Source organism: Zosterops lateralis, assembly GCF_965231275.1.
Source record: "Zosterops lateralis genome assembly, chromosome: 3".
NCBI lineage: Eukaryota > Metazoa > Chordata > Aves > Passeriformes > Zosteropidae > Zosterops > Zosterops lateralis.
The window spans coordinates 61,140,345-61,164,417 of NC_139764.1; the positions used below are offsets into that span (position 1 = coordinate 61,140,345).

The window sequence follows — 24,073 nt, forward strand, 5'->3', positions numbered from 1 at the left end:
CTGTAAAGCTTTTAAAGATCAGCTAATGCATATTTGCACAGTCCACAAACACACAGTCTGAAGCTTATCTATCTTAACACAGAGACGTTTTTGCATTTCAGAGGCCAAGGGCTTGAGAACCAGAGGAATTGGCTGTGCAGGGCCAGCCCTCCTGTATCTCTGGGCACTGCCGAAATAGGGAATATCAGTTTTGCTAGTACAGCTCCCAGATCTTCTATGCTCATGAAAACAACATGCCAGAGGACAGAGCTTTTACACAGAGGCCAACCACAGCACAGGCCGATTTCATTCCGCTCATACAAACCTCACCAAAAAAACAAGGTCACAGATTAGCGTTTAACAGGGGAGGAGGCCGCGGCAGCGCAGGGCCAGCCAACACCGCCCTCGGTCCCCTCTGCGGAGCCCTGGCTCCCAGCTGAGCGAGGCCTTTGGAGCCGCTCTCCCCTGCAGGCCGAGCTCCGGGGCCCGGAGAGGCGGAGGTGTTTCCACAGCCGGCTCGGGAGCGACGGAGCCAGCGCGGGGAAAAGGCCACGTTCCCCCCCGGCAGCTCCGGCCGGGATGTGCGGGCAGAGCGCTGGGCTGGCGACAGCGACACCCGCTACCGAGACGGTGCTGCCACGACCGGCTGTAAACGCGACACGAGATGAGGGGGAACAGCCGCGCTAAGCAGCCCGCGCCTGCCGGGGGCGGCGGGAAGAGCGCCGGCGGAAGGGAAGCGGAGAGGGAGAGCCGGCGCCGCCCTCCTGCAGCCCCTGCCCTGCCGCGGCCGCGCAGCCCTTGCCTCTGGCGCTGGGGGAGCCGCCCCCGCTCCCGCTGCGGCACCGCCGGGATGGCCGCTCCTTCCGTGCGAGGCTCCGTCCCGTCCGGTCCCCACCACCATCCCGCCTCCCGCCCGCGGCGAGGGCCCTTCACCAGCCTCGCCTGAGCGGCCCCTCTCCTCCCCACCCCGCCGCCGCGATTCTCTTCCGTGGCGTGGAATAGAACTCCGTTTCCACACATAGCTGATTCCAGGACTTGGTGCTGCCTGGGAAGTGGGAGCATAAGGAGAAAGCGGCGGTACTATACAGGCGAGAGAGGAGATTGCTTTGTCATTGGTTCTTTACAAAGAAGTGATAGCACGGTATCAAGGATCCCTGGTGGTCTAGTGGTTAGGATTCGGCGCTCTCACCGCCGCGGCCCGGGTTCGATTCCCGGTCAGGGAAGACTTTTTTTTTTTTCCCTTTGCCCCTTTCATTTCTGCTTTGTTTTACGATTCTCTCCGGCTTCCTTCTTCTGCTCTTACAATTCTGGGACCACCGGCCGGCTGCTGTGCGAGCCGGAGGCGCGGGAGCTGTAAGGCGCCCCTGACAGCTGGGAGGAATCCTGCATGAAGGCCGTGCAAAAAGTCTCAGCACCCCGTGCTTGTGGGCAGGGGAAGCCTGGCCAGGTGCAGCATCTGCCTGAAAATCTTCCCATCACAACACTGCCATGTTGGATGTCCCATGCCCTCCCCTAGGGATTCTAGAAGTCAGCAGAGGCCTGCCTAGAGGGCCTCATGCAGTTAGAAAGAACTTTTTTTTCCCCCGTCTGCTCTAACAGCTTAGGCTGTTCCCACACCTTCTCCCGCCCCCCACAGGTGAATGGTCACTTAGTGCTATCACCAATCTTTGAACCGTGGCAGCAGGGACCCAGTAGGGGCTGGAGCATCTCTCTTATGAGGAAAGGACGAGGAAACTGCACCTTTTCAGCCTTGAACAAGACAGCGGAGAGGGAACCTCATCAATGTCTACAAGTAGCTGAAGTGAGGTGCCAAGAGGATAGAGCCAGGCTTTCCTTGGTGGTGCCTGATGCAAAAGCACCACTGGAAATAATGGCTTTGGCTGCCCTTCCCAGGGTGTGCAGAGCTTAGGCTGCCCTCCACTGCAGATAGGAGTGTCTCATGAGAAAGGTCCTCCACTATATTTTTTATGACAAAAAGCTTCAAGGAGGTGCAAAGGGAAGGGATCACCTTCGCTCTAAGGCAGAAAGCAAACAATCAAAAGGGCTGTTGTCATCCTTTAGATACAAAGAAAAGGGTATAATAGTAATTATAGTTAAACACCAGGTCCACAGGTTGCTACCCAAGGAATTATTGCATTCCTATGGCTGGAGGCTCTTAACAGTGGGATGGACAATTTATCAAGTCTCTCAGACTGGGCTAGGGGAATGGCTCAGTGGATCTCCTAAGATCCTGAAAGTCACAATTATATGATTTCATCCTGCACTTTCCCCTATAATTAACAGTTTACCTGTTAATTAGAACTGTGTTAGGGCTCTGAGATTCTTCTCTCCCTCTTTGATCTCAGTGAAATGCCTTACCAAGTTGGTGGAAGAAGTTGCTGCTTTCTATGTCTGAAAAGGATGGGAAATTTTAGAGGCAGCTAAAATGAATTTCAGGTATTGAGTACCTTCCCAGAAAAGGCATATATATATATATATATATATGGTTTTACCTAACAGGAACAAAAGAAGCATTTCCTTTTTTCCTTTTGCTTTAACTCATTTTGTAGTAGGACATTTGCATGCTCTCAGCACTGTAAGTCCAGCTTTAGAATCATCTGAGAAAAAAAAAAAATCACATGTAAGATTTTAGAAACTTGTAAAACCCCCAGAACCACTCTTGCACACAAAGAAAGAGTACTTTCCAATACTTACTTAGGAATGCTGCATAATCTCTGAAGAAGCTAATGGCCTTCAAAATCCCTTTTCAGTCTGATGCCAGACTTGAAACTTGCCCTTGCACAGACAGCAAATATCCACCCAGCAATGAGTAGGCATCAGTCCTCTTGGCTGCTGCCTTTACACCTCAGGTCCCACTGTGATTAAAGGTGTCCTGATCTAGGATGGAAAGAGCTCAGATCAATGTCCACCTTGAGCATATGTTGAAGAGTGTTATAGCCGTTTTTGATTCCTTGTTCCTGGACTTAGTGATGGAAGGAAGGAACTGGGTACTTGTTTTTAATCAGTAGAAGGACCATCCTTCCTAGAGCTTTCGTTAATATTTTTGTTTTACATCAAAGGTAACTCATGATGCTGACAGGCTGAAGCTCCAGAAAAGGTGGGCTGTTTTACAGAGGACTGGCAGTACAATCAAAAATACATCACGAAAATGATCTGGCTAGAGCAGAGGTATTTCAAACAAAAGTAAAATTATTAATAACACATTTTCAAAGTGTAGCTGAATTCACTTTTCACTGTGGTAGATTTTAAGATACTGGCTCACAAATACTTTCACTTTCATTTCTGTACTTCCTCAAAAGTGTGACCAAGTGCTTTCCATGTCACAGCAAAGGTTTATGGGAATGAACTGCAGAAGAAATAAGAATTATAAGGAAGACAATACCTTAACTGTAGATCAACTTAAACCAGCAGCTGAATCAACTTTTCTTTCTTGCTACCTCCTTTAAGTTATAACTCTACATTAGTTCCACTTTGTAAGTTTTTTCCAACCTTATGTGAAGTATCTTGGCTGTGAGTGAACATAAATTTTTGCATGACTTTTACAACTAGCAATTCTTTGGAAAATGAACATTCCCACTTTTTTTTTTTTTCTTTTTTTTTTTTTTTTTTTTTTTTTTTTTTTTTTTTATAAGCATATTTTCTACTTGCCCTCATATTTCACTTCTGTCTGAAGGGCATAGAGTCATGCAGTCGTTAGATTTATTTTATTCCCAGGACATTCTCTTGGCCGCTTATCGCCTTTTTGTTTGTTTTATTGTGGACATAAACAACTCCGTGGTATCCTCCACAAGGCGACGAACCTTTGCCTGTTAATATAAATATTGTCGGAACACACCACGAGGTGGCATCCCGGTCCTGTGTCTGCCACCACTCGCCCGCGGTTCTCAGAGCAGCCCCTCCTCTGGAGGTTTGAAACTCAATTCTGTAAGTTAACCATGTGCCCCTTTCATTCCAATGAGCTACAGAGTAATGAAGGATTTGTATTTGCTGATAAAGCAAATTTCATGTACAAATGAAGCTTTATTAAGGCAAATCACAGCCTAGTTTCTGAGTTGAATGCTGTATATGGAAACTTTACAAGCTGTCTTTAAACAGTCTCATTATAACATTAAAAAAAAAAAATAAAGTCATTAAGTATTATAAGGAGTGTGACTCGGACTCTGTTACCTTATCCTGTCTGTGGCATTAATACAGTGATGACACATACCATTACCAGAGTGACAAAGAACCCCATTTCCCTGAACATGTTCACCCCCACAGACACTCTGTTAGGGGTCAGCACCACCTCTGCTTTTCACCTGTAGGTTTTGAACTGAAGGTCATGCAGAAAGTTTGTGCCACGGTGAAGAAGGCAACCACAATTTCTGCATCCCAGGTCAGGATACCAGGGTATCAGCTGCCCAAGGACTCAAGATAAGGTCTGGTTTCATTCCCTTCTGCATGGATTCACAAGGCTGGTGAGCCATGGAAGCAGTCTGTGGTATGACATTAGTGCTGTCACCATGGCAGTCAAAGGACACAAACAAGGCAAAGTGTTTATTAAACTGGTGAGGGGAAAGAAAAACAAACCCAAAAGATTTTTTCAGGCACATAATCCTTTTTCCAGGTTTTTTTTCCCCCATCCTATTATCTATCCCAATATTCTCTCTATATAATATTGATGTCTTCAAACATAACTGTAAATGTCTTCCAGAGCTACAGATTCACTATGAAACATGTTCTGGACAGTAAGGAAAAAAAGAATATGACAGCCTCAGTGCACATCCTCCTAGGACTGTTCCTTGAGAACTACAGTTAGAAAATTTACTCTGAATTGTGTTTTAAGATAAGTTATTTTATGCAAACCAAGGCAGATTATTTAAGGTAACATTATTCAAAGTCCAATACAGATTTAATTACCAGTCACAGACATAGATAATACTGTCCAAGGACCATTTTCCAGCAAGTCCTTTTACAGAAACAGCTGCCATGTCCTATTAAGAAGTACTCTGATCACAAAATTATGAAAGCTCTGATCCTTTTAAAAGTCTGAACTTTCTCTCTTGCATGCTGCAAATCTGCTTTCTAGATGCTTTTTATACTGCCTTGTGGCTACAGTCAATCATTACCTTCTTCCTTTCCATCCTTTGTTTCCCTTGTGCTCTTTAGATTAATCACACTTTAGTAAACTATATTGACAACGTTATTATGCTGTGCCTAATTTTTGTTTTGCTAGCAGAAAAACAGAGCTGGGAGGTGCCAGTCTTCCCCCCAAAGCAGGAAAATAATAACAGACTATAAATTGGCATTACAACACATGCTCTGGCTGGTGGTGCTGTCTTGTCTGCTGCATGTAAAAGGGAATAGCAGCAGCCCAGACAAGGACAAGGCATCTGGGCTGATGGAGGGTGGCCACAGCAGGGTGCCTTCATGACTGTCCACCCAAACTGCGCCTGCATCCTTTGCAAGAGATTTTTTTACACAAATTACAACTCTGTATTCCATAACTGGCATAATTGATATTGTGAAAGCTGCAGTTCTCCACAAGAGATCCAGCAAAATAAATGAAAAAACAGGAATGATCTTTCTGTCTGCTCAGATAAGAAAGTACCTGGCTAATTCTATCAGGATGAAGTTTTGCAGTTTGTTCATTCTCTACCCCAAGCCAGGTAGTAAGTCTCAGTTTCATATTTGTTGGGACTGTAGCCTTGGTTCAATCAAAATGGAATTCCTTGTGTAGCCTGCAAGTGCTTTCATCCCTCTTACCACACTGCACTCATTCTCCCCTTCTTAAGTAACCAGGCTGAAACCAAGAGTGAAGCACATAAGAAGATTAATATTAGCTCCTGAGCTTCTATCACCATCACTCCCCTGCCTGCTACAAGGCCCACAGGGAATCTGTGTGTACATGCCAAATCGAGTTCTGAAGTGGTCTCTCTTGGGTTTACCATCAAGCGTGTCTTTGGTGAGAAAGGAGTGCCGGGTGGCGGGTGGTTCTGCTGTGGATGTGGGCAAAATCCAGGTATCTTAAATATAAACCAGGTATCTTAAAATCTCTTGTACCTACTGTTTATTACAGTTTGCTGATTCTCCTTTAAAAGAAAAAAGGCAAATGATTAAATGTAATTTAATGAATTTTACTTCTCTTCTGGTCATGCATGTAAAGGGGTTTTTCTTTCATGTCATCCATTATGCCATCAGAAATTTGCCTCCTTTAGTAGCATCTGGGCTCCAGGAGAGCTACTATCTTCTATTAACCAAAGGCTTATGGTAAGGGATAGAAACTTGAGTTAAAAGTGCTCCCAAGATCATGATGAGTTAGGAGCTAATCTTTCCCCTGGGGTCTGAGGTCTAATTAGACAAGATCAAGGACAAGAATTAATTAACACTATTCCCATTTTACAGGTGAATAGCCAAGACGTGAACTAACAAACAAGTTGTATTTCTGATGTATTTAAACACTCAAAAGTAGCTTGACACTTAAAACTTTTAAAAATCAGACAAAAATGCATCCTCTAAAGTTTTGGTCCTGCAGGAGGCTTAAAAGCATAAAGAATTTTGTTTATACAAATAATCACACTGAAGAGGAATAGTTCCTCTGTTTCCCTCAGAAGTACATCCTTAGTTCCTTCATAGGACAAGTCTTAAGTCATATTTGTGATGAACTGTAACACTGATTTTGAAAAGCAACAGGGACTGAAAAAGTCACGCATGTTGACAGTAGCTAAAAAATATCTCTAACATGCCCAGTTCTTCTTCATTTTAAAGGTTATATACAGGAGAAAAAGATCTTTATTTCCCTTTTTTTGCCTCCAGTTTAAACCACAGACAGTGTGAAGAAACACTCCACTGCAAAAGCTGGGCATATGGGCAAGCAGGTCTTACATATTTATATTGAATTATTACTTCTCTTTTGTTTTGTTGGTGGCCACTGCTATTGGGCATCCTTAGGTTTTAACGGTCACATCAAAGGAGCGACTCTGGCGTGAGAACCGGTCAAAGTGAGCCAGATAATTAATGGATTTATTACTGAGGTTGGTTCCCATGATTGTCAGTGGGCAGCAGCAACTGCTGTGTTGTAATCCTCATTCTCTTGGTAAGGCACATACTGCCTTAAAAAGGTTTAATGATCCAATAGTGATTTACTAATGGGAATCTTTCTTGTCGGTTTAGCAGGCCTTGAGGGAGGACAGGGTGGCACATGAAGGTCAGTTTTCAGCAGTATCAAGAAATGGTTTTATTTGTTTTGTTTTGAGATTCCTGTTTGGAGCATTTTTATTCACTAACTGCAATAATAAATTGAAGGGTCAGAGTCATTGTTAGTTGGGCAAGTATTGGATTCTTGATAACATGAGGAAGCAGATAGACATTGGTCACCGTAGATTGCGGCTGAAGGTCTGAGATAATTATCAGAAAACATTCACTTCAGCTTTTACGGTCGATAAAATGAAAAAGCGTGGTAAGAGGGACTGAAACAGCCTCATGAAACCACAGGCTGGCAGCTGGTCCTCGCCACCAGCCCCTGCTGGGGCGGCTGCCTGAAAAGGAACTTTCACTAAGGTTGCATCCCCTTTCTGCTGGAAAGGAGGGAGTGGGACAACTAGTGGGACAGCTGCCCAAAAAGAGGGCAGGGGAGGGAAAAGGAGAGGAAGAAGCTTTGCCTGCCCAGAGGGAAGGAGATCCTCTTGGTGCCCTAGGAGCCAGCGTCCCCATTGCTGCTCCCCCTTGCCACCCTGGTGCCTCTTCAGAAAAACAAACCCCAGAAAAGCCAAGAAAAATAAACTTCCTTCTCCTCCACCTACATTTAGAAAGCAACAGAGGGAAAAGGGGTGGGGAGAAAAACAATGTTACTTTATTTTAGGGTTTGTATAATAAAGCCAAGGGTTGTGCTGGCAAGTGACATGAAGAGCTATGCGAACAATCCACACACAACAGATTTCATCTTGTTAATCAAGTTGTGAAAGTGTACCTTAAATGTTTAACTTCCGTTTTAAACTTGTTGAGGGAGACAGTCCTTTTTCTCCAGAAAATTAAAGTTACTTTTCTCTCTGAGATATGAAAAAAATATAGCGTTCTGAGTTAAATCAAAAATAATGGGGGAAAAGTGTAGGCCTTTACATAACTACAACTTTGTCTACTTGAGTTTATATATTGCCTTGTAGTCATTTGTTAGATTTTCACTTACCACATAGTAATATCTATGGGTATTCTTTACAAGTAAAACAGTTTTTTTTTAAAAAGAGCTTCCACTGAGACAGTGTTTCCTGGAGTGGGTGCAGTGGTTTTGCAGTTCACATAGGCAGTGTTTGAAATTTCCTAGCAACCACAATTTCTGTGTTGCATCAATGTATTTTTTCATCCTGAAAACTTTCTTTGTAGAAGAGAAAAATCCTGAAAATTAACTGAGTGGAAAGCAAAATTCAGTCACTAACTCAGAAGGACTTTCCTGTAGAATAAGTAATAGCACTGTTCAAACATTGTCTAAAACATTTAGCTTTGCTTGAATTCAATATTGACAGTTGTACATCTGTAAAAAAGGAGTCAGCCTCTTCAGACCTTGAAAGTAATTCAACCAGACATATTTCATTTTATTTCCCATAATCACTTCCTTTTGCTTCTGGTATTTGAGTATCTAGGGTACAACACCAATTCATGTGTCCCAGATTTACATTGCCACCATGAATGCAGAAAAAATATCCCTTTAAAAACAAATTATATTGATGCCATCTTATAATCACCACCACTGCTAAAGTCAGAGCATTAAGAGAACTTCTAAAATTAGTGTTGATTGAGGTGTAGTCTTAGTTTTACGGGAGTGATAGATGATAATGCATTATCACCAAATGATTTTGATACTGTTCTATTGCTTCTTCTGGTGATGAGTCTGATTCTTTGAAAAAATTAGATATGTGAAAATATTATTAAGCTTCCAATCTTATATCCCCAAAGATGATGCAAGATAGGGAGAAATTCAGTTGCCTGGCCATACATGTGTCATGTCACTTAAGCAACTTGGATTTCCCAGATATCTGGACAGGACTGGCAGAGGTGACACAGGACACAAGGGAGACATACCCCCTCTAAAGTGATAGTTGGAGCCCAACTTAGGACATGACAGACATTTAGACAAGTGAATGATGACTAAGTGATAGTGTTTGCACATTCATAGCACTTCACAACTTCCAGTAGTAGCAATTACCAGGATAAAATCAAAACCAACTACACCTTCTCCCAAAATAGAAAATTCCGCATATTTTATGGAAATTATCTGTCAATTTCTGTCAAAATATTATTTCCTTTGTAAAACGGGAGAGGTTCAGTTTACCCTTGAGTGGAGATCTCAGCATTTCTAGCACCTGCCTGGTGCTGCTCTGCTTATCATTTCTGGTTACGATCAGATGTGTTGCTGCACTCATTCCTTAGTGTCCAAGTATTTGCTGTGTAAAATGATGAAGCAGAGAAACGGAGCACAAGTAGAAAGTTCAGTGTTGAGTAAGATGAACTCAGGTTCATGCAGTGGCCTCACACAAATGAAGCTTGGATACATGAAGCTTGCAAACAAACCTATACCAATTCCTTCATCTTTTCTCAATGTTGAACCAAACTCCCAGTTCACTCCCTCAGGTCCTCAGTTGTGTGATCTCAGGCTCTCCATGCCTACAGAAGCAGATGACTAATGAGGCTGGTGAGTACAGAGCTCATAAAAGTCCATTTCAAATGTCAGTATTTTCTGATGTTGTATCTTTTGACTGAAAGATGTTTGTGACCTTTTCCTGTTGTAAAGAAGAGATTCCTTGTTTACAGGCTTATCTCATGACATCCTGATTGAAGAACCATCTTTCAAAATAGCTGCAAACATTTTAAAAGTCCACACTAAGGAGGCAGCAGCATGAGCTGGCACCTCCTGGCAGTTGTTCAGGCAGAGGTAGTCACAGCCAGGAGATGATTATTCTGCTTTGAATATATGCATTCAGCCCTCAGCCACAGTAGCCGGTTTTTCTTCTAGGCAATACCTAATGCCGGATTTCCTCCACTTGCAATCACAGCAAAGGGAGGACAGGCAGCACCCCCTCTCAATTGCCTGTCTCCTCTCTAGGGTAGTAATCTTCTCTCAGCAGCCTAAATGCTTTTTATTTGCATTGCTGAGGGCTAAGGTTTCGAGCCTGCTAATGCTGAGTGACAGAATTGGTTTTTAGTTTTTTTTCCTTTTAAGAAAAACATTCTAGGAAATTGCATAACATGCTTTGATCCTCTTGATAACTGGAATTTAAAGTTGCAACCCACCCATTGAAAACCTAGTCAAAGCCAACTGCTAAATGTTGAACCAGGAGCCTGAGTTGTGTTCTTGTGGTATGTGCCATGATCTATTCTTAAGTTATATAAATTACTAACTTTATTCCTCATCCAGGTCCATTCATCATTGAATGGACGATAAAGATAGAAAAGGGCTGAAGTAAGGTTGCACATGCACAGCCACAAGTCCTAACTTTTGCATCTGGGTTATGCCAAGGAACATATGCTTTACCTGACTGTTTTAACAACTGCGGAGACGCCTTCAGCTCTGACCTATTGGCAGAGCGACAAACACAGCCACCAGAAGCTATTACCCTCTGATGTCTTTCCAACAGTACATGTGAAATATGTGTCTTCATGGTTAATTTCTCACTTGGAAAATCTTCATCTGTTCTCAGAGAGGTAACATTCCCAACAGCCTAGGAATAAGCAGGCATGAAAGATGAGCTCCTCATGTCTTCTAGATGATTTGATTCAAACCAAACCAAACCAAAAGAGAACACAACAAGAAATAGTGGAGACCAAAAGCCAACACAACAAGCAATAGAGGACACATCAGCAACTCATGGATCTGGCCTGGTTTTTGAAAGTGAAAATGGCATAAGCACAAACAGGCTGCACAAATCTATATGTGGTGTATCTAATCAGTATCTTTTCAAACTGCCATTTTTTTTAGAATGAGGCAGAATATTTTGGGAAACGATGTTTTGAGGCACATCAATTAGATTGAAGACCTTAGACAGAACCAAGTCAGTGGGTGCCTATATTTAAGGTGATACATGCCTAGGAGACCTCCTACCAGGCTCTTCGAGGGCAGGTTAATAGTTAACAGCTTACATTGAAGTAGGGCTGCAACCTGCTCTTTCATGCAAATAAACCTCACTTTTTATGTACCAGTCATTAATGTCCTCTTTTTTCTTGAAAATACACATTTAGAAAGTGAATGATACCTCATCTACATGCTGCTAAATATGCCAGAACAGCAGTGCAGCATTTCTACCCTTAACAACAACAACAACAACAAGTTATATTCGCCCCCCAAACAACACTACTTCAAAGAGTATCAAGGTTGATTAACAGTGTAGGGGTTGCAAGACTACTTCCTCCCCACTCTTTTGTCCATTTTTCAGGAGAATAACAACCTCTCTTCATTTAAGTGCCCGAGACCAGCTGATTGAGGCAGGGATGGGTTCCAGGTTTAATATTTGAGAGAAAGGATGATAGGGAGTGAGCTACCAAGCTGAGGCTGCTGAGGCTTTTGATGATGGGTGAAGTGTCTGGCTGGCTGTAGTGTGATCCCTTTTTTCTGTGCCTCAGTCTTGCCAGCTGTTATTTCTGCATTCAGACATGTAAGACTGTCCTCATCCTTATAAAACAGAGCTTTACACACTTTCCACTGAGGGGCTTAGCAGGTCTGATGAAACAGTAACAAACCCATGCCTCAGTGAGGACTGTCAAATTAGAAGACTAGAGGTAAAAACTACCTCCTCTCATTCCATATATTTATGGATTAATGATGTTGTTAACATTTTCACCTTCTAAACCCTTTGGAAAACTCAATGAATTTTGGCGCTCTCCAGGATGAACAGATATGCTTGTATCATTAAGCACACCATCAATGCAGAACCAGTTTGCAAGCCTGAAAACCAATGCTGCTTTGCTATTTTCCCCTGCCTATTCCAGAGCAGGCTGGACAAGATGGGCTTCCTGGCTGAGCAAGGGGAGCAGAAGAGTACAGAGCAGACAACAGGCTTGTTACCAGGGGCAGAAAACAACTCTGAGTCCACAAGTATTCCCCAAAAGCAAACAAATACTGCAACAAATCATCCATAAAACGCAGTCAAAAAGGACTTCATTTAATTAGTGATATGTAAAGACTTTTGCATAGAAAAAAGGTTAACAAAGTAATGCATAAAAGACCGACTAGGTACAGTATTTTTAAAACAAATATTTTAAAGTATATTTTGCATAATGTTTAACATTTTCAATGCTTATTGCTTTCTCCACACAGCAGAGAAATCAAGTGCATAATAATACATGCTGTGTTTTATTTTTCTTTTTTTTTACATAAAATCTCTAGTTCTTGATTGGTTGTATTAAAATACTTAGGTTATTTTAAGTCACTGTAATAAAAAATGAAAGCAAACCATTTTATGCAGCACTAGTTATCTGGGTATTGACAAAATAATTTACTCACATCCCATTAATACATTCATTTTGGTTTGGAATCAAACCCATATTACAATGTTGGCATGTTAATTGCCAATTTAAAAATCGCCCCTACCATAACTTCATTCATACCCAGAGTGACCATTCTCCCAGAAGTTGATAGTGAAAATAAAAGGGATCTTGCAACGAATCAGCTAAAAGTAAATGTCCAAATACAGCTAAATAAGTTAAGTTGAACTCTTAGAACACTGAGTCTGTTGTATTGGCATGAATCAACTGTATCCAAGTGTGCACACTTTAAATAGGTGGTTACTTCTGGGTGCATGACAAATTCACTGTTTGTGCAGATAGGAGCTAGCACCATGTTTAAGCCACAAAAATGGGTGCCTCGGGGCTCACAGGCAGTGCTGAAACGTTCATTAATCCCAGCACTGATAAGATAATTGCTTTTGCCAATGCTATGCTAGACGTCACAATTTGGCAAGTCTGTACAAAGAAAGTGAACTAAGGAAGCAAGAACTAGGCCTGTCAAACAAAACATTCTTCCTCGGCAATCTTTTGGCTAAAAAATACCCTCTCCCCTTCAAGAGCACACTGCCCTGGAAAAGTATCCTAGTTCTGAAGCTGAATGCAGAATTTCGCCTCTCTCCCATACCATTTCCATACCTGTGCAATGTTATTTGTTTTAGCAGAACACACACACACACATACATATATATATTTATTATTTTTTTCAATGTCAGGCACTTAAGAAACTGGAACTCCTGTTCTAGCCTGGGGAGACCTGGCAGAGGCAATCCCTCACCTCTCTGCCAAACAAGGGTGCATAGCTGGAGAACTATTAGTTCTAATCTCTACGTATTTCTACGTATTTTTGCAGGAAACCTCTACGTGCCGATATGGTCACACTGTCACGAGGGCCACTGCTGCTCCCTCAAGGTGCCTCCAGCAAGACAAACGGAGGAGAAGAAGGAGGAGGAGGAGGCGTCTCCCCACACCCCCCGCCACCCGCGGTGAGGGCAATGGCGGCGCTGCCGGCGGCCCCTCAGGCCCGTGGGGTGAGGGCCGAGCAGGGAGGACACGCCGGAGGCTGGTGCGGGTGTGGGGCTGTGTGGGCTCGCTGTGTGAGCACATGCACGTGTGCCGAGGGAGAGGCGGGAGCTGGAGTAGGAGGAGGTGTGTGTGTGTGGGAGGGAAGACTTTAGAAGGCTCCCACCTCAGTCCCCCAGGGTCGGTAGGGCTTGGTGCCGCCCCCGGTGCCCGCCTGCTGAGGGCCGGCGGTGGCCGACACGGCCAGCGGAGGGGTGATGGCGGTGGCCGCAGCCACGGCGGCGGCGGCCGCGCTGGGGGGGAGCATGGGGAAGGTGCCGGCGAAGGAGAGGGGGAAGCTCTGGGCCGCAGCTGTGGCCGCCGCCGCCGCGGCGTGAACAGTGGCCGACAGGGACAAGAGGGAGGTGGAGAGAGGAGGGACGCAGGGAGCGATGCTGCCGGCGGAGGGGACTCTGAGGGCGGCGTCGGCGTGGGCGAAGGTGGCGGTGAGCAGGGCGGAGCCGTGCGGGGGCACGTCCGAGGAGAGTCTGCACGGGGCAGCGTCCGAGGCGTGGAGTCCGTTCGGCTGCAGCAGAGCGGCCGGGAGGTGGTGGAAGGCGGCGGCCCAGTGGTGAGGGTGCAGCGGGTGGTGGGGGTGCGCCATGGAGGAGGTCATGGCGGCCGCTTCCCGCTGGGAGGCGCAGGTGCTCAGGTGGGACACGAGCCTGACGCGCAGGGGGTCGGATGTGTCGAGGCCCTCCACCGAGGTCAGGTACCTGGCGACTTCTGTCAAGCACTCCCGGAAGCCGATGCTCATGAAATCCATGGCCAGGGAATGAGCGTCAAAATAGCCTGCAAGGGGGAAGGCAAAATATGTGTTGAATGTGGAGCTGGCCAACCCAGTCCTGGTCAGCCACCGCGTCTCCCTTTGCCGTTTATTGTTTAAGATGTGCGACACAAGTTTGTTCTCTGGTCTGTAAATGATCTCTGTGACCATCCCTGTAATGTAATAGGCTGCAGTTGTTTATGCAGACAATATACAAATGAAAAGAATTAAGTCCGTAAGACACTTAAAAGATACATGATGCCTCTCCTGAAATTCCTCAGCAAGCTGCTGCAGTGCAGTGTTGATCCTGTATGTGAGAATGAGATGCTTATCCACACAAAGAAACAGGCTGGAGATCAGAGAGAGCTTGCATGTACTACCCTGCCTTTTCTTCCCAACACTGGCATTCATCCTAACGCTTTCAAACTATTTCTTGACACTGTGAGATAGTTGTTTTAGCTGCTGCTGGGGTCCTCTACTTCACAGAGTCATTAAGACAATATGACATACGGTGTTGCTTAACTACAAACAAAAAACATCTTGTGATGACTCTGCACACACACAATAAAAAGCTTTACTGAGAAAACGTTTTATGTAATGCCATTGCTAATTTGGAGATGGAAGACTGACAGTCATATGGCCCATGAGGTATTTCAACAAACAGCAACTGGAGCTCCACAGGCTTGGGACAAAAAAGCATTAAAAAAAAAAGTCTTATTAAATGCACATGAAAAGATACTCCCTTTGTAAAATCTTGTGTTTAAGTTGCAGCTCTTCAAAGACAAAAACCTATTCCATTTTTTGGAATTTTCTTATTTTAGTTTAAATGTTGTCTCCTTGGGAGAATAATATCATATCCACTCCTAAGCTGGCATGGTGTTTTTCCTCTCACTTTCAATGTAAATTTTTAGGTATTCATGACTGTGATGTGTCAGTATATCAAGATCAAGTGCCCCTCTTATGGTGGAATGTGGCAGCAATGCCTTGTGCTCTGTCATGAAATAATCTCTGCCTTTCTGAAAAATGTTAGCACTTCAGATGGCTTTTTCACTTGAATCAATTTTCAAGCTAGAAAGAAGTGTTTCCACCACTGCGTTCCCACATTATAGAATTAACTCAGGCACATTTATCCATGTTGCTCCAAATCCCCTGCCCACTATACACTCCATCTTGCTAAATCACGATGGCACTTTTGCTGCAGGCCTACTTGATCATCTGAACCTGAGAGAAACTCTGGCTCGGCCAGCAGGTCAACAAGCAGGAGGGGTTGAGGACTCCTGTCCACAAGCACTGACTCCTCACAGCTTTCTTCCTGCCAGGTCCACTGCAACCAAAGGTTTGAGTGAGCTCCTGAGAAACAGAGGCCAGGCGTGCCGGCAGTGGTGAGATAGCAGGGTACCTTCTCGGGTGCCAGTCAGCCTGGCGTGGGGACTGCTTCTGTGCCGGAGGCTGCGGGACCTCCAGCAGCTTCAGAGGGGCTGACGCACAGCCAAAACCACTTCCCAGCTCTGGCCACGAGTCAGCCAGCCCGGGAGTCCTGAGAGCACTCGGCTCAAGCGGGGCTTCCCAGCCTCCCTCCCTCTGGACTGGAAGAGATGTGGGGGATGTGGTTGTCACCAGCTTCCCCTGAGTCTGAGCTGCTGGCTCTGTGACAAGCCATCCCAAAGCCCTGGTGATCCTGGCTCCCTTTCAGTCTCCTATGGTGGCCGAGACATGAAAACAGAGGGTACTGGAGCTGGGACTCCCAGGCTCCATTATATTTTGATGGTTATCTTTTCCCAGTTTCCCCTTCACTGGCTTCCCCCTTCTGAGAGAGACTTAAAAATGTTGTTTTGCATTTCTTTCCCAACCCAAGAACATCCTCCACCATGTGCACATGCCAGTGTTTTGTAGTGAACAGGAACTCTTGGTTTACCTCATCTGTCCTGGTAACCCACCTGTGCTGCACACTGGCCACAGCTACATGAACCCATGCACTGACCCAGGTGTCACTCACTCAAGACAAATTTGTAGTGGAGCTGTAATAAAACCACAGAGTTCTTTGCAAGCAACTCACTGTTGACAAATCACTCCTCCCTTGTGCTTGCTTGCACCATCAGCAAAAAGCCCTGGCCTTAGGCCAAAAGAATAATTCAATGTGAAGGAGACCACTGTCCACACCTCTGCATCAGGGCGGCGGAAATGCAGAGAGTGCACAGGACTTCAGAGGCATTTGCCTGCCTGCCCAGGCAGCTCTGAAAAGCAGAAAAGGGGCAGAAGCCATGTCGGGTTTTTTTCCACTGTCCCCACCTCGGGATCAGTGTGGTGAGCAGTGGCCAACTCCATCCTGACTTGCCAAGTTCCATCTATTCCCATCATGGATGTCCTCCTTTCCATGTGAGGAAGAGGACAGTCCTCAATGTAGGGGAGCATATGGGTATCATATGGGTATCATTTCTCCCTTCTGCAGTAATAAGTGTTTGCCCCAGTAAAAATGATGAAACTCATTTTTTTTTTCTGATACAAAAAAAATCCCCCTCTGGCTCACAAGATGAAATACAAAATGGGAGTAACTATACTTGCAAATAAAACAGGCATCTACTTTAAAAATACTCTAAGAAATTAGATTGAAAACTGTTAGTTAGATTGCAAAGTAAAACATTAAGTGAGCAGGAAATGCAGGCTTAAACTTTGCCCAGTACTAATTCTCAAACCTCTTTTTCTTATAGTTTCTTAATCTGTGCAGTGAGATTACTCTTATCTCTAGGACAGAAGGAGCAGATAAAGTTGTAGTATTTGTGAAGCGATCGGGTATTATTGTGATGGGCCACCCACTGTGGATCATGGTGTAAAAGGCAGTTGCAGAAATAAGCCTGCATTGTCTCTCCCTGCACTGCAACAGCTTCATCCTTCCCCGCACTGCCACAGCTCTGCCAGTCAGCTCGGGCAGGAGAGACATGGCAGCAGCGACCAACCAAAGAAGAGAGCAGACTGCAAGACCTGGGACTACTAACAATATCCAGCTTGTCCAACTGCAGCCAGAAGCTGGGCTCCACCAACATCTCTCTCTGTCCCGCAGCTCCCATCCCAGACATTTCATCCCCTGCCCCACTTGGCCACCTGACCTGACCCATTTATAAAAAAATACCCTGCATACTTTTTTTGGGTGGGGATGCAGGGTAAGGAAGCTTCCTGATAAATTAGGTCTCCATTTGTGTTCATCTCCTGGCCATCCCGCTGTCAGTGCAAACATCGGAGGGGTGGGAGCTGCTGCAGCTCCTCAGAGGAACAATGTGCAGCATGAAGTGGGGGTCAGGCTGGGATAGCTGAGCCACACGTGGCATGGGGAGGATGAAGCGAAACAGCCACCAAATCCCTCAGCAGCTGAGCACTGTGTGCTGCACACACCGAGGGAGACAGAGCTTGCGGAACACCACGCAACCACACGTTCAAAGAAGGCACCATCACTCGGACACACAGGGGATCCAAATCATCTGAATACAGACTGCACAACCGTCATCAATTCTGGTTTCCTGCATTTCATAACTTTCAAGGGCGTAGCTTTAGCAACTATAGTGCTTTCCCAAAGACTTTTTACATAAATACATTAACTTTCTTTTTAAATTTTGTACATTTTCTGAGGACTCAAGAGGCATGTCTGTTACCTGATGGGCAATAAAATTCCTTTCATCTCTTATCAAACAAGTTACCCATTAATTTTAAGCTTAAATGAACTCCTAGAAAAAATTCCTTAACACCTAGAAAAAAGATGCATCAGGTTGGTGTTAATTTTCACAAATAACAAAACACCAGCCTTTACCATGTTTCCCTGTAGCCATCTGCTGTTAGGCATGCACTGATTCTAAGCTGAGTTTTTTCATTGCTGCAAGGTACGAAGAGGAGCATAATTCAATCGTGCACTAAAAACTTTGATCAAAAAATAATAAGAGAGAGAAACCAGCAGTTTCTTTTCTAGCCTTTACCTATATGGCATAGTGGGTGAGTGAAGAATCAGCTGGTTTCCATTACAACAATTCGATACGTGATCACAGTTGATGGCATGGGATGTGGGACCGTGCTTACAGAATGCCAGCGAGCTTTTCACTCCAAATAAGTTCCAAAATCATGACTACACAGAACACCTCGTGGGTGGCTGAAACCATTTGGCCTCCAGCCTTGGGACTGTCAGCTTGCACAAGCGAGGTTCACTCGACTACCGGCGCCCGGCTGATCTAATGGGTCAGCGAGTGCAGCCGCTGCGTCACGCCAGCACCCATTAACAGGGAGCTATGCCGGCCTCTGACACACAAATATAGCACAGAAGTGTCAGTGCAGAGAGCATTGCCTGCCCGTCTGCTTTATCAGATACCTGGAGCTGCATAGAGCAAGTCTGGGATTTGTTCTGTTGAATGAGATGGTCTAACCTGGAACTGAAAAGTCTTTCCAGATCAAAGAAAATATTTAAACATAAATTAAAGTTCTTCTCTGTTCACTTCCCTTCGGTAGAGTGGCTCAGTAATGAGGTTTAGCATCAGGTTTTTTGCTACACAATTGTTGCCACAAACCTCCTGTTTATGTTTGGTGTTTGTGTATTTGTTTTGTCTCCCTGTGCAGATTTCAGTGCTCTTTGGAAACCCCAAACAAATCTCTGACTGGGCTGCCTGTGAATGAAGCCTTTACTCCCACAGTGTTATGAAAGCAAACACAAGCCCAGGGTCAAGTGCTTCTTTTGTCCCAGTAGCTCTTTCCCACGAGTTCAATCCTGCCATTAGCATTGATTTCCACTCCTTTAATCTGGAAACGCCTATCACAGCTCCTCAAAGCACTTTTTTTAAATGAGATTTCCCCAAATATTAGGAAAAAAAAAATCGTTAGCTCCTTACCTTTCCCTCCTGTTGCCTGCAGCATCTTCAGATGATCCACTGTCATTTGCAGTATTTCCGCTTTTTCTAATTTGGCAGATCCCTTTGAGATAAGAGACACATATAAATAAAGGCTTACGAGTACTAGAAACTTTAATTTGATATACTTTCCACTGAGCTCAGCCTTATGGTTTCAATTTCCCCTATCATTAGGACATTTTCAGCTTAATTCTTTCGTGAGCATCTGCTTCCCAGACTTTGTCTACGGACTAATACCGTCTCCCTAATTTCCCTTTATTAGGGCTATATCTCAGCACAGTTCTGGCCTTGAAGGTAGTGTAGAGATGACATCTTCATGAAATGAGAGAAATACGTAACTTTCTGGACTTCCTTTTTAACAACAAACACAAGTGGAGAGCTGGCAGGAGGGATCTGCGTGGCCATAGATTAAGACCCTGCTGCAACGTTATTTTTGTGCTATTACCGGTAGGTGTCCCTGTGGACACGCACCCAGCACTGTCCCTCTTTTCATGGCCTGTTAATTTTCAACGTGTCATTTGGTTCTTGAATATTCCATTCTCATTTTTTGACTGAAAAAACTGCCACACAGCCCACAGGATTTTAAGTTAGTGAGACACCTATTTTGCAGGACTAAATACTGTGGAAGAGTGTAGCTCCTCTGTCAGTGAAAATCTTTTCTGACACTGAGAGCGGCTCACAGAGCTACAAGAGATACTGGAAAAGTACAAAATACAAGTCAAAAGAGAGTATTGGTATATCAATGTATAAATAAAACTATTTTGCTTGGTAGCATTCCCTTTGATATTTGGAGCACACTCAGACAACACAAATGTTATTCCAGGGCAAGAGGTCATCCCTTGGCATCAGTTAAAATCAGGGCCGTGCAAGCTGCAGCCATCAGCGGATCGCATCCTGCAAGCCAATTTTTTTCTCTTAGTTATCATCTGGGCCACCTCACTGTCTCAGCTGCTTCATCCAGGTTGCACATTTTTGAGCTGGGCAAAGCTTATTCGGGGCTGTGCAGCCCCACTTCAGAGCGCTCATCTCTTCCACGCTCAGGAGCAGCACGGCGGCTTGGGGAGGGAGGGAGGCGGAAGCGAAACTAAACCTCCAACTTGGAAACTCTAGTGAGCTGAATGTCAAGGAGCTGGGAAAGGACTGATGACTTTGTCCTTGGCATATTGCAGGAAAATGCTGGGACTTTCTGATTCAAATACAGCACATGCTCATTTTTACAGCACTAAGATTTTTTTCAATCTGCATATTGCTTTCAACGCTTTGCCTGTACCAAGGTTGATGCGCGTGTGAATTTTTGGTCAGAATTCCCCATTTTACATGCAACTACATCCCGCAGTTTTCTCAGACTTTTCCACAGACACTGTACAAGCCGTCTCAGTGAGAGTGACTAATAGCTAAAAACTGCATGGTGCTGGGTAATTTCCAAAGGCTCTGTAGGACTTGTTTTATAATGTTTGTGGTTTTCAAGAAATAAACAATAAAATGGGACAAACAACTGTTGTCTCTTGCCCCTGTTTATCTAGCTGAAAATATCCCTGTCACTGTTTTGCCAGAACCAATGCAAGGGCACAGTGACAACTACCAGTTACTAAAAATCATATTGCAGATGACACAAGTGATGCTCTCAACCAATACTTCAAATTTATTTTTTTTAGCCAGCTTTTGCTCAGGCCAGTGCTGAAAGAAGCCTAACACAGAGAGGTGTTTGCCACTTAGTTACCACTTACATTCAGCACCTCCCAATCCTGCTATCAGATTTTACTTTCTGGGTTTTTTTATTTTACTCGTACAAGGAAGTCAGGTTTATTTTCAGATGTTTCATTTTTATTGAAGCATAGTGTCATTTGCACATATCCATAGATCTTCAGACACTTCTACCAAAACAGGAACAAGGCTAAATATTGAACCAAACCCAAAAAATAAAATTCAAGATATGAAAAAATTCATTTCAATGGAAAAACCAAAATACCTTTTTTTAAAAAAAATAAAGCATTGCAACCCAAGCTCTTGTTCTGTAATTTCATGATCAAGAAGCTGAGCCAAAGTTAACTGGATCTTTCCAGACTTCCTACTAAATACTTTCTCACTGAAAGTCTGAATATATCACTGACCTCACTAGCTCACACAACATGGGCCTATTCCACCTCCTAATGCACTGGTTCTAAAGAGCCATCTGAAAACGTGAATAATCCAGACTGTCTGCTCCCTTTTCACGAAACTGGACTGATTAGTTTGCAATGGAAAATACAGATTTGAAAAAAAGGTCTCTTAAAGTAGTGGCAAAGTAAATTATATTTAAAGATTTAGACAGAAGGCTAATTTACATACAGGTTTGGGGAGTTGTGTTGGATTTGTTTTTATTTTTTATTTAATATGGAGTAAAGCACATTTTGAACAAAACCACTACTGGAATTCATCGAAAAAACAGAGGCAACATGAACACAGTTACCCTTAAGGGAAAAACAAGCCAAAGAATGGAAATGTTTTTCAGCCTTATAATGAATTATGTTTCTAATAGTTTTGCCACAACAAAGCATTTTATTGAAATGCCTGCTTTGTGCCAGATCAGGACACATACAGTATTATTTTAATGAGATTTACAAGAGAACTAACATTGCCAGATGAGATACAGAATTTATAGAAAAAAAAAAAAAAAAAAAAAAGCTTACTTGTTTTTCAAAAGCAGTTGGCACAAGCCTCCTCAGCTCTGATAAACTGTTATTTATACGATCACGGCGCCTTTTCTCTATAATCTATTCCCAAAAAAAACAAAACACATTAAGTTTACAAAAATGAAGGGCAAAATCACAGCACACATGCAAACTGTCAGATGCAAAAAGAATTAAATGAAACATACCCCTCTTCTTTTCTTTCTGGCCATGATCTGAGATGTTGTTGTTGGGGAATTTGATCGAATGACAGAACTATTACTTTGCCTGGGAAACAATAAAAGTACGTCAGGTGTTGCACAACTTGACACCTCTCTTTGAAGACACCTTAGGTCACCATATGATGTATGCATAGTCCCTCTCATGCCATTTTCAATGCTTCTAAGATGTGCCTTGCATTGCACAGTGTTTTTGAAGACAGCGATACATTTCACTTTTGACTGCCCTAGCATACATTTTGAATTGACAGAATACTCTGTTGGAAATAAAATCCTTTTCTGGAGACAGTTCACTGTTCAGCAGAGATGTAATTTTCTTTGCATATAAAGTCCTGCCTACCAAGTACAGGCTGAAGAACCAGGCCCAAATCCACATGAGCCATCTCTATATGGCAACAGCAGGGGTAGGTGGACATACCCGATGACACATCCTCTGCCAGCCTGCTGGGTTTTGACGTTGCTGCCCATTGCTACACAGTCAGTAGATGCTCAGGTAAGATGCCAGGTGCCCAGCCTGGCCCTGTTGCATTGTCCAGCAGCAGGAGCAGAACTCAAAGTCTGCTTTTAAAACTATCCTACCCACGAGTGCGAAGTTGCTTTTATTTCGTCATGAGCGCACGAAAAAGAATCAGTATCTTTTAATACTCGTTTAGCCACTGATGGGGACGAGATGGGACTCTGGTGCACGAACCTCTAAATTGGCAGGGGCAGCCCTGAAGCCCCTCGGCGTCGCCGCAGCGCCCAGCCCGACTCTCCCTGGGCAAACACCAGCGCTCGCCCTGGGCGCGCAGGGCGGGTTCGCTCCAGTTCGGCTGCTGAGGATCCCTGCTTACTTTCCACGGCTCATTTCCCACTGGCGCCTGTTCCCTTCGCTTGTTCGGCCCGATCAGGAGCGATTTTGGAAAAGGTCTGATTGCAAATGGCAAATTAAGCGGAGCTAATGAACCGCAGCCCGGGGGCTCGCAAAGCTGCCGGAGCGCTGCGCGTCATTTCGAGGCTCGGGCGGTCCAAGCGAGGGGATAATTTTTGGTGGGCTATGAGCGAGCTGCCTGCTCACCTGGAGGGGGACATAACACCTCTGCCCTCGGGGGGCGGCCGTCCCCCCCCCTCCATCCCCAAGGGGGTATCCGGGTCTCCCCCCGCGCTGCCCCAGCTCGGGGCGCACCCACCGACCGAGAGGCGGCCCGGGGGTGCCCCACTCACCCCGAGTAGTTGTTCTCGCTCCCCACGTCTATAGTCTCATCCATATCGCTGTCTGAGGTAGTTTCCTCGCAAGGTCGCTTCATCGTGTGCACAGCGCGGGGGCAGAGATAAATAAATCCGGGGCGGGAAGAGGGGGAGAAAAACTCCGGGCACGGCAGGGCTGGGCACGGCTCCACACCGCCAGCAGAGCAAACCCTCTCTGAGGCGCTTTCCCACGCCGCGGCACAGCCTCAAGCCCGACGGCCCGCCCCCGGCAAGGCCCGCCCACCGCCGGGGCGCGGAGCAGTGCGGGGGAGCCGGAGGAGCGGGCCGGGCGGGGGAGCCGGGCCGGGCAGGGAGGGGCGCAGGATCCCGAGCATCCTCATCTCCCTGCGGGGGGAAGGAGCGGCACTGGGTTCCCAGCCCTCCGATGCTGCCGGGCGAAGAGGGGTGGCGGGGTCGCCCCGCTGTCCATCTCTCACCGGGCGTTTGGGAAGATCTCGCTCCCCCCCGCCCGTAACACACGGGCCGGACCAGCCCCTGCCCAGTGCTCCGGAGCCCCGGGCGGGGGCAGCAGCCCCGCTCTCCTCTCTTGCGGTGCCGCGGGCTGTGTTATCGGGCACGTGAAAGGGCGCTGGAGAGTCGCGTAAATCCCGGGAAATGCATCAATCCCTCCCGGCCGGGCCGTCCCGCTGGGCTCCACGGGCGCGCCGAGGGCTAGCGGGCGCTGGCGGGCCGGGAGCCAAGCACGGCGATAATCCCTGCTGGGAACGACCTGGGAGGAAGTTTAGCGTCTCTCTTACCGGAGGATCTGTAGCAGGCGGGTTTTATTTTGCTTTTGTTTGGGAT

General features: G+C 45.3%; 1 protein-coding gene across 1 annotated transcript; it reads right to left on the reverse strand.

Annotated features, from left to right (window-relative positions):
• Positions 1 to 13,621: 13,621 nt before the first annotated feature.
• Positions 13,622 to 23,429, reverse strand: HEY2 (hes related family bHLH transcription factor with YRPW motif 2; the record flags this gene model as incomplete). The annotated part of the gene is made up of 5 exons (XM_083858303.1): positions 23,246 to 23,429; positions 22,013 to 22,091; positions 21,825 to 21,908; positions 19,138 to 19,219; positions 13,622 to 14,301 (listed from the first exon to the last, which is right to left on the reverse strand). Exons 1-5 carry the CDS (start codon positions 23,326 to 23,328, stop codon positions 13,622 to 13,624), a joined length of 1,008 nt encoding a protein of 335 aa, XP_083714429.1. The 5' UTR covers positions 23,329 to 23,429.
• Between the last annotated feature and the right edge of the window lie 644 nt (positions 23,430 to 24,073).